The 9,933-nt window shown below is 61.5% G+C and overlaps 1 protein-coding gene and 1 long non-coding RNA gene across 3 annotated transcripts in view; one reads left to right on the forward strand and one right to left on the reverse strand.

The window, feature by feature from the left end:
- LOC142070022 (uncharacterized) overlaps positions 1-9,145 on the forward strand; it is a 13,780-nt gene extending 4,635 nt beyond the window's left edge. Inside the window, exon 3 of the long non-coding RNA XR_012665990.1 lies at positions 9,073-9,145. This is a non-coding gene — a long non-coding RNA (uncharacterized LOC142070022). The remainder of the gene's footprint in view (positions 1-9,072) is intronic.
- On the reverse strand, positions 2,719-9,375 carry LOC142070019 (sialic acid-binding Ig-like lectin 13). 2 transcript variants are annotated; one of them, XM_075122938.1, is made up of 6 exons: positions 8,988-9,375; positions 8,531-8,851; positions 5,552-5,605; positions 4,877-5,140; positions 3,241-3,349; positions 2,719-2,807 (listed from the first exon to the last, which is right to left on the reverse strand). In XM_075122938.1, the coding sequence occupies exons 1-6, from the start codon at positions 9,331-9,333 to the stop codon at positions 2,726-2,728; spliced, it is 1,176 nt and encodes a 391-aa protein (XP_074979039.1). In that variant the 5' UTR covers positions 9,334-9,375; the 3' UTR covers positions 2,719-2,725. The 2 variants fall into 2 exon arrangements, with proteins under 2 accessions (XP_074979039.1, XP_074979038.1); XM_075122937.1 differs by lacking the exons at positions 2,719-2,807; positions 3,241-3,349 and adding exons at positions 3,818-4,451; positions 4,581-4,646.
- Between the last annotated feature and the right edge of the window lie 558 nt (positions 9,376-9,933).

Consider the following 9,933-nt stretch of genomic DNA (forward strand, 5'->3'; position numbering starts at 1 on the left):
GTGTCTCCCCCCACTCAGCTGGGGTCTTATCTACCCCCTTGCTCAGCACTGCCCTTGCTGTCCCAGTGGGGGTAGGCAGCGAGCTCGCTGCTTTCCTCACTGCATCAGAGCCAGCATGAGCCCCCTGAGCCCCCTCTCCAGTGTGCAAGGGGGCGGGGAGCATCTCTCTGTCCCACCCAGCCCCAGGGGGCTGGTTACAGGCAGGCAGGTAGCCTGAGCCTAGCCGCTCCTCCCCCCTGCCAGCCAGGTCATCTGCCTTTTCACTGACCATTTCCCTCTCCGACGATTGGTTCCCTGGATTCAAATTCAAACCCTTGGCAGTTACCGGAGCAAGGCCTGGATCCTGTCCCAAAGAGACACAGTGACCCTACGACAGGGTCTCGCAGCCGATATCCCGGAGAACCCCAACAACCAGCCAGCCCCACCCCTCCTGGGTCTGCACAGGGATCTGGGCCATAGGCAGGGCGAGGGGCTTCAGGAGTGGGGTCAGGAGTGTGGTCAGGAGTGGGAGCCTGTCCACCTCCCCACCCATCTGGCTGACGGAGTCTATGGCCTTGGGACCCAGCAAGGGAGCTAGACACCGGGGCTTTTCTGCAGGGTCCCCCTGGTTCAAATCGCCAGCCTGCTCAAAGGCAGTGAGGTGGCATCCACATGCCCCAATCCCCCGCTCCTTAACCAGGGGCAGCAATTTAGTCTCGAGGTTCCCTGCAGAACTGGCCCCCCGGGGTCTATCCCCACTCACCCCTGGGAGGTCCCCTAGGCCTCTCCGCTCCCCCATCGCCAGTTCATGCTGCTGCTGCTTCTGCAGCTCTTTCTCGGGCTCTCGCTGTCTCTCACAGTCCTCTTGCTCTCTCGGACTCAGCTCCAATCCCGTCCGTCTCGATCCCCCGATGGGGAACCCGATCGTGAAGACCCTCGTCTGGTCGGGGACAGAAGTCTTGGGGGTGCCTGGCTCCCACTCCAGCTGCTCCCAGATCCTGCTATAGCCCCATTTGGGGTCAGGAATCTGTTCCTTAGAGCCGTCATCCTCCTCCAGCTGCACGATGAACTGTGCCTTGGTGAACTTTCCAATGCTCAACCCTGTCTTTCTGCACCGGGTGACAATGTCCTTCTTCGGGAGACGGTGACAGGCCATCACTCCACCCTTCCCAAGTTGTTGTGGGCTCACAGGCCTGTGTGCTCTCAGCTCCCCACGGTTTCCAGGGAGAACCCCTAGTGTGCCAGCCCTTCTCGAGGTCACCCCCTCTTTGCCAGGGTTGAGCTGCAGACTCCTCCGCCCCTGAGACCGCTCGCTGCAATCCCCAGGGGACCCTGTTACTGCAAAAGTCCTTCTCTCTCCCAGGGCCAAGCCGCAGGCTCCTCCACCCCTGAGACTGCTCATCGCAGTCCCCAGGGGCACCCCATTACTGCACATTCCTTCTCGCTGGTCACAAACTCCCAGGGGTTAACTGCCCCCCGAAACCGCTCCTCTCTCAGCCTTCAGCACGCCTGGTCCTCATCAATCCCCCTTCGTTTTACTGCTCCCCAGTCACTTACTGCAGGAAGCGCCATCCATGGGGTGCAGTACATCCCACCGCTGCCACCAGTTGTCACGGAGTCCCTGGGCGATGCTCTGGAACTGCTCCCTACCCCACCCGCTAGATACTTAAGAACTGCATAGGGGAAACTGAGGCACCCCCACAATATTTGGAGGAAACATTAAGAACAGTCCCACTTCGTCACAGCCCCACCTGGAGGTGGCTGCATCTCAGCGCCAGCCGGGATCCTTATATAAACAGCCCCCATTCCCCACCCCAGAGGCGGTCACATCTCAGCGCTGGGCAAGGGCTCTTTGTGCATTGTATTGAGCTCAGTATTGGACACGTGTGTGTTTCCTGGGTCTTGGGAATTACCAGATTCAGATGCAGGAAAAAAATGAAATTCTCTGGGAAACCTTGGACCCACCAGGTCGAGATAGAAACCTGACATGGCTGATAACGCTGGGATCATGGTGACTGCGTCTGTCGGTATGGGAGGGCAAGGGTTAATCATCTATCTATCTATCTATCTATCTATCTATCTATCTATCTAATAATTCAAATGTCTGTTTTTTTCTGTGTCCTGAAGATATTTTAAAGCTGAGGAGGTGTGTGGGGGCGGGGGGGGGGGACGGAGGCAGGACAGATTGAAACATTTGGGATATTTTTGTGAAAAATTCCTAGCTAGTGAATGTTTCCCAGGGATCATTAGTTTTAAGTGGCCCAGATCCCTGTGAAACCTTTCTAAAAACCAAAAAATCCCGTGATTAGTTTTTGGGGCAGGGAACCTTTGCACAAAACTTTTATTTTGAAAAGCACCTGTGACGAAGTGGGGGATTTTGTTAGAGTTTTGCATGAATACTGCGTCTGCCTCAGTTTCCCTGTGTGCTGTGTGCGGAACGAGGTGGTGGGAGAAGGGGATTGCGGTTGTAGAGGGCCAGGTGTGATGTCACCTGGCAGCCGGGACCCTGGACAATGGCCGGGATATTATGGACATTAGCAACCAGTGGCCCAGAGGCCGAGCCCATCTTGGGAGCCAGACGGTTCTGGCAAGTGGGAGGACAATGCAGGGAAGAGAGGGGGCCCAGGTGACCTGTTCTATGTCTGCTTCTACCCCTGGGCTCAGCTGAGGTCTCGTTCTCCTTTTCCTCAATCCTGTGAGATTCCAATTCCTTGTCGACTCTTCGGTGGCTGAGGAACGGCCCGATCTAGACACCGGACTCGGGCACCATGGATTCCCGGGCCCCCGGCCTGTCCTTTCTTCTCCTTCCACGACAGCAGCAGGGTGTCCTGGGAGAGAGATTCTGGGATATGTATGTGGCTGGCAGTGTGGATAGATAGATAGATAGATAGATAGATAGATAGATAGATAGATAGATAGATGGGGTATATGGGGATAGATAGATAGATAGATTGATAGATAGAGGGGTGAATGGGGATAGATAGATAGATTGATAGATAGAGGGGTGAATGGGGATAGATAGATAGATCGATAGAGGGGTGAATGGGGAGAGATAGATAGATCGATAGATAGAGGGTGTGGATAGGGATAGATAGATAGATAGATAGATAGATAGATAGATAGATAGATGGGTGTATGGGGATGAATAGACACAGAGGTTGGTGGGTTGGTACATAGTTGGGTAGGTGGATAGATAGACGGTAGGTAGGTGGGTAGATGGGTGGGTGGGTAGGTTGGTGGGTGGGTCAGTGGCTGAGTTACCGTCCATAATAGAGCAGGGTGAGGTAATAGGCCAGGAAGAATCCAGTCGCCATGAAGACGAGTTTGCAGCTGATTTCAATAAATGCCCGAGTGAGGCCACCTGTGGGAGCTGGAACAAGCCGAGAGTCTGGGATAGATGCCTGCAACCCCTACCCCAAGCCAGCCAGGCCCAGCCCTGGGACCAGGTCGGAGCCAGTGGCCCCTAGAGAGGAAATTCCCCATTCCCTGAGCCAGCCAACCCTACCTTGGGGTCAGGTCGGAGCCAGCACCCCCTAGAGGGGAAATTCCCTATCCCCTGAGCCAGCCAACCCCGCCCTGGGGTCAGATAGGAGCTGGCATCTCCTTCATGGGAAAGGTCCCGTGGCCCAATCCCCGCCCCACACCAAGCCAGCCAATCCCCCGCCGGGGTCAGATCAGAGCCAGCGCCCCATAGAGGGGAAGGGCTCCCACCTGTTTCTAGTGGGCTCAGCAGGACAGTGTAGATCCCATGGGGGTTGGAGCCGAGGCAGAAGAGAAACTTAGTGGCAGGGAGTCCCATGGGTTAACACTTCTACCACCCAGGAGAAGGGAGTCCCATAGATTAAACTGTTAATATCCAGTGGGAGGGAGTCCCACAGGTTCTTCTGCCCTTGTTTGTCAATTTTGGCTTGCCCCAAGGTGCTGATCCAGCCCCATCCTTGGCCAGCTGCGCTTCACACCAACCCACCTGTTTCTTCACCCTTAGCCTGGGTGCTCACGGCCCTTTTATGCAGCCTCAGCTGCCCCTCTTGGGGCTACCCCGAAGCAGCTAATTAACTATGGCATGGGGGTGGGGGGGTTGGCTGATTTGCCATTTAAAAGAGCCAGGCACCCTGCGACACCAGCTAGAACTCAGTGGCGGGGAGTCCCACGGATTAACACTGCTACTCTCCAGTGTCAGCGTCCCAGGGCTTATCCCCACTCACACTCGACGAGCAGCTGGAACGTCCCCTGGGCAGAGCTCTCCTCGTTCCGGGCCCAGCACCTGTACAGCCCCCCGTCCTCGGCCGTCACATTGGGCAGTTCCAGCTGCAGCTGATTCTCCCCCGTGGGGCGGGCGCCCTCGACGGCTCGGCCCCCCCTCACCCAGCCCAGCACAGCCGGGGGGTTGCTGGCGACGGAGCAGAGGAACCGCAGGGAGTCGCCCTCCCGGGCTGTGAGTTGTGAGCCGTTCGCCACCGGGGTGCCGGGATCTGGGAACAGGAATAACACAGAGCCACTCGCACCCTGAGCCAGCCAGGGCCTGCCTGGGGGCTGGATCGGGGCCAGCACCCCCTAGAGGGGGAAGGCCACGTGCCCCTTGCCCTGCCCCCTAGCGATACCTTGGAATAGCTGGGGGTCGCTCCTGTTGGCTCTGGAGACGGTGATTTGCAGATTCCCCACTGGAGCTGAAATACCCACGGCAACGTATTAGATTGGAGAGCGCCCCCCACTGACCCCCTGCTCCGCTGCCCAGGGCCCCGCACTGACCACCTGCCCCCCTGCAGCCCCGCGCCCCCCATGGATCCCCCGCCCACCCCCTGCACCACAGCCCCCCCTCCTGACCACCCCCACGCCCTGCAGCCCAGCACCCCCACTGGGGCCCCTCTGTCTCGCCCAGCACCCACAAATGCCTTACACTGCACGTGCACACACAGGGCCCGGCTGGCCGACCCAAAGGGATTCTTCGCCCAGCACCGATACTCCCCAGCGTCCCCTCTGCTGAGATTCGGCAGCTCCAGGCGCCCGGCCCCTCCCTGGCCGGGGCTCAGGGACTCGTTCCCCTTGGCCCAGCTCAGGGTGGCCTCGGGTCTGCCCCCAGCCTCACAGCCCAGGCTCAGGGAGTCGCCCTCCTGGGTCTCCAGAGACACGACGTCGCCCTCAGCTCCCCAGGCATCTGGCACTAGAAGAGACGAGCAGGCGGGTTTGGTCCCCCCAGAGATTCCCCACCAAGGAGCCAAGACGCGGAGTCACCACTGGGGTGGGGCTGGGGGGGCTGGTTATACAGGGACCCCTCGCCCGGCGCTGAGACCTGGCCCCTCTGGGGTGGGCGCACAATCTCGGTGCCTTGCCATGGCAGCAGGTCTCCGTCGCAGCGATCGGTCCCTAACCCATCTCCTGCCCGCTGCCCAGCGCCCCCTTAACGCCACCCCGGGCTCTAGAGAGAGGGAACCATGCCTACTCACCCCACCACTGCCCCCCACAGCCCCGCGGTTCCTCGGGCTCTCCCCTCCGGGCACGGAGCAGCCTGGCCCGGCTGAGCGTGACTCGGAGGCGCTCACTGATCCCCGGGGCTCGCAGCGCGGCCTCTCACCGGGGCGTCCGTTCCTGGTCAGGGTCCCAGTGATGCTGAGGGGGCCGGGCAGGTCTGTAACACAAACCAGAGAGGGGGGATCAGGGGGACTGGACAGCACCGGGGCGGGGGGTCGCTAGTGATCCCTGAGCCTAGACAGGGACCCTCGCTGTGAGCTCAGCTGGGGGACGGGAAGGTCCCTGAAGTGACACAAGCCCCGTGGGCAGGGAAGGGAAGCGACAGACCCGACTGGGCGCGACCCAAGAGGCGCCGGACGTAACCCAGGGGCCGGGTTAGGGCCAGGGGGAGCCAGAACCAAGGGACCAAAACCGGTGGGTCAGAATTCAGCTTAATTGGCGGAGGCACTAACGAGGGGCCGGGCTGCTCCGGCCTGGGGACTGGAGCGAGCGTCACCATCTCGCTGCCACCGTCCGCCGGGCGCCCGGGTGTTCAATGTCCTGTCCAAACGTGTCTCCCCCAGGGCGGGACAGAGCCAGGGGCCTAAATAACCCCGCTCCCACTCCCGCCCCAGTCCCAGCCACCAGGGTCATCAGACACCCCCCTTGTGAGTCCTTTGCCTTCCCCCCTCGGTTCGTCTCTCCCCAGCCCTCTCCTTTGGCCCCCGGGCTTGGCTGGCCAGGCCTGGGTATTTTGCAGCCCGGTTGTGCCCAGAGGGGCGGCTGTGACGAAGTGGGACTGTTCTTAATGTTTCCTCTGAACAGTGTGGGGGTGCCTCAGTTTCCCCTACGCAGTTCTTAAGTATCTAGGTGGTGGGATAAGGGTGTATGGTCATTGCAGAGCCCTAGAGGGCCGGTGTGTGCAGGGGACTGGACACAGACAATGGGCGACACCCTGTTTCCTGGCAACTGATGGCCTGGGCCCTTCCCTCCTGCAAGGTGAGAGCTAAAGGGTTGGAGAACAAAGGAATCCGGTGACCTCCTGGCCCGGGAAAGGGACAAAGCCCAGAGGAGGAGGGGCTGGAGGGAGTTTCAGTTTGGGGCTGGCTGGGACACGGAGTGAAGTGCAGACGGGGTTGTCTGGCTCGCTGCCCCCAAAATGGACCCAGCTGAGGGGTCCGGTTCTCTGCACCTACAAGCTCTGTGTTAGACCATGTTCCTGTCGTCTAATAAACCTCTGTTTTACTGGCTGGCTGAGAGCCACATCTGACTGAGGAGTTGGGGGGCAGGACCCTCTGGCTTCCCCAGGAGCCCGCCTGAGTGGACTCGCTGTGGGAAGTGCACGGAGCGGCAGAGGAGGCTGAATGCTCCGAGGTCAGACCCAGGAAGGTGGAGCCGGGTGAGCTGTGTGTCCTGCAGACAGGCTGCTCCCAGAGAGGAGACTCCCCAGAGTCCTGACTGGCTTCATGGGGAGCAGTTCCAGAGCATCGCCCAGGGACTCCGTGACACCTGGTGGCAGCGGTGGGATGTACTGCACCCCGCGGACGGCGCTTCCAGCAGTAAGTGACCGGGGAGCAGTAAAACTAAGGGGGATTGACGGGGACCAGCCATGCTGAAGATGCAGAGAGAGACGGTTTCAGGGGGCGGTTAACCCCTGGGAGTGTGTGACGAGAGAGAAGAACTTTTGCAGTAACAGGGTTCCCCTGGGGATTGCAGCGAGCGGTCCCAGGGGCGGAGGAGTCTGCAGCTCGACCCTGGCAAAGAGGCGGTGACCTCGAGAAGGGCTGGCACACTAGGGGTTCTCCCTGGAAACCGTGGGGAGCTGAGAGCACACAGGCCTGTGAGTCCACAACAACTTGGGAAGAGCGGAGTGACGGCCTGTCACCGTCTCCTTAAGAAGGACATTGTAACCCTGTGCAGAAAGAGAGGGTTGCACTGGGCGGACTCGCTGTGGGAAGCGCACGGAGGGGCAGAGGATGCTGAATGCTCCGAGGTCAGACCCAGGAAGGTGGAGCCGGGTGAGCTGTGTGTCCTGCAGACAGGCTGCTCCCAGAGAGGAGACTGCCCCAGAGTCCTGACTGGCTTCGTAGGGAGCCGTTCCAGAGCATCGCCCGGGGACGCCGTGACAGTGGCTGAAAGCAGCATCCGGAGGAGCCGGACACTGGTGCCGTCTGGCCAGGCCTGGCAGGGTCCGTCCAGGCTGCCCTCAAAGGCCCGCGGCGCTGAGGCCCAGAGCCTGGGTCCGTTGGGTCGGGCTCACGGGGCTCGGGCTGCTGGTCTTTGATTGCAGCGCGGACGTTTCCTCTGAGGGCTGTGTAGGCGTTCGGGGTCGGGCTGGGGCCTGAGCTCAGACAGGGGGCGGGGCGGGGGGCGGGGGGCGAATTTCTTTCTAAATCTCCCTCCGGCTGATGGGAACAAGGGTCGTCCTTACAGTGACGCCCGATTTGGTCCTTCACCTCGCAAAGGCGGCTGCTGATTTTCCTTCTGCCCTGGATCTGCAGCGCGGGGGTCGCAGGCCAGTTAATGGGGTTTGCTCTCGGGTAGAGCGGGTCGAGGACTCTGGGCACTGACTGCGGAGCGTGTTTAGTGCCAGACAGCGACTGGGTCCCGTTAACACTCTGCCCCATAGAGAGCATCCACCGATCCCGGCAGAAAGGGGACGGGGTGGAGGAGACGTGGTGGGACAGCCTGGGTGGATCTCGGGGGGAACTGGGGTGTCTGGTGTGAGGGGGGGAATCCCAGCAAGGGGGAACTGGAATAGTGGGTGGATCCCAGCATAGAAGGATTCTGGGGGTAGGGCAGGTCGTGGGTAGAGAGGATCCCAGAAGAGAAGGGCCTGAGGACGGGGCATGTAGATGGGAGGGTGAAGCCATAGCCAACGTGGCAGGAAGGGGTGAAATTCCCAAGAGAGAAGGGGCTGCAAGGTGTGGAGGGGAAGGGGTCTGGAGTAGAATTGGCTGAGGGTGTATGGTGGGGGTGGGGATCCCAGCACAGGGCTGAGTTGGGGGAGGGCCTGGAGGGCAGAGCTGGGGAGCCCAGGAGGGTGTGGATCCCAGCAGGGGGAACTGGGAGCCGGCATGGAGGGGCTGGGGGGGTCACTCACAGCCGATGTGTAGCCGGACGGTTCTGCGGGTGGAAGGTCCCCATGGTGGGTGGTAGGTGACTGTGCAGACGAGCTCTTTGCCGTGGTCCCCCGGGGCGGGTGTGAAGCGCAGCGTGGAGCTGCGGGCCCAGGTGCCGTTCGCCAGCAGGGCTGAGTCGTCCCGGGCTGTGTTGCTGAACGGCCCCGTCCAGGTGACTCGGGGAGGGGGCCCGGAGCAGCGCCCGGGGGCCGTGCAGGTCACAGTCACCGGCTCCCCGGCCAGCAGCATCCCTGGCAGCCCCCGCGCCGGCGAGATCTGGATCTCTGGCTCCTCCGTCAGCCCTGAGACACGGGGAGAGGGGAGAGAATCACTCGGGGACACGGGGCCTTTCCCCCCTGGGGGCGCCGGCCCCGATCCGGCTCGAAGGCAGGGACTGGCTCAGGGGGGCTGAGGAGCGGTGACTGCGGCTGCTCTTACCTGGAACAGAGATCGCGAGCGTAGGGTGAGCGCGATTGTCATTGGAGACGTAACTGTATTTAAAGTTTCCTTTCTCAACTCTAAGGAAATATCTCCCTGCATCCGTCCATCGGGCGTCGCTGATTTGCAGGGAGCAGTCGCCACGTGCCAGATCCCCCGCCAGCCGGAACCGGCCCTGGGTCTCTTGAGACACGCTCTCGCTGGGGTCACTGCTGGCCACGGGCGGATCCTGGCCCGCAGTTGCGGGCTCCTTGTACCAGTGTCCGTAGAGCCGGGCCCGGGGATTGTCGGTGTCGTACGAGGCTGGGTACGCGAAGGTGCAGGGGACGAGAACGCAGAGACCCATCTGCACCGACACCGACTGTGGCAGCCCCAGGGAATAACCAGACTCCAGGAACAGGGACCCTGCAGGGGACGGAGAGGGATCGAAGTGGGAGCCACAGAGAGCAGAGACCAACCGTGAGCTCCCCCGACACCTCTGCCGGTGCCCTCACTCCCGACCTGCAGCCCCCTGCGAGCCCAGCCCTGGGTCCTCAACCAAACCTCACTCCATTTAGTTTCCATCCCTCCCTACGTCGAGCCCCCTTCCCGCTCCCTGTCGCTCGGTGCCCCCTAGCACCGCACGAGGGCATCGGGCTCCCCTCCCCCTCTGGCCAGTCTCCCTTCCGTGGCCTGGGACAGGCCTGGCCCTGCGTAGCGCCGGTTCTGCCCTTCCCCCTGCACTGGGGCTGCAGGGGCTGCTTACTTACCCCTCCAGAGCAGGGCGAGGATCAGGACCCTCAGCGTGGCCGCAGGGGGGGCAGGACCCCCTTCTCTCCAGGGGGGGCCCTGAGCCGGGAGCTCCCATTCTCCGGCATCCTGCTGTGGAAGCAGGGCTCTGCCCATGGCTGGGGTGTCCAGCTGGGATAGACCTAGAGACAGACGGGGAGGGTGGGGTGTGTGAGAG

The sequence above is a fragment of the Caretta caretta genome, chromosome 24, assembly GCF_965140235.1.
Source record: "Caretta caretta isolate rCarCar2 chromosome 24, rCarCar1.hap1, whole genome shotgun sequence".
Taxonomy (NCBI): Eukaryota; Metazoa; Chordata; order Testudines; family Cheloniidae; genus Caretta; species Caretta caretta.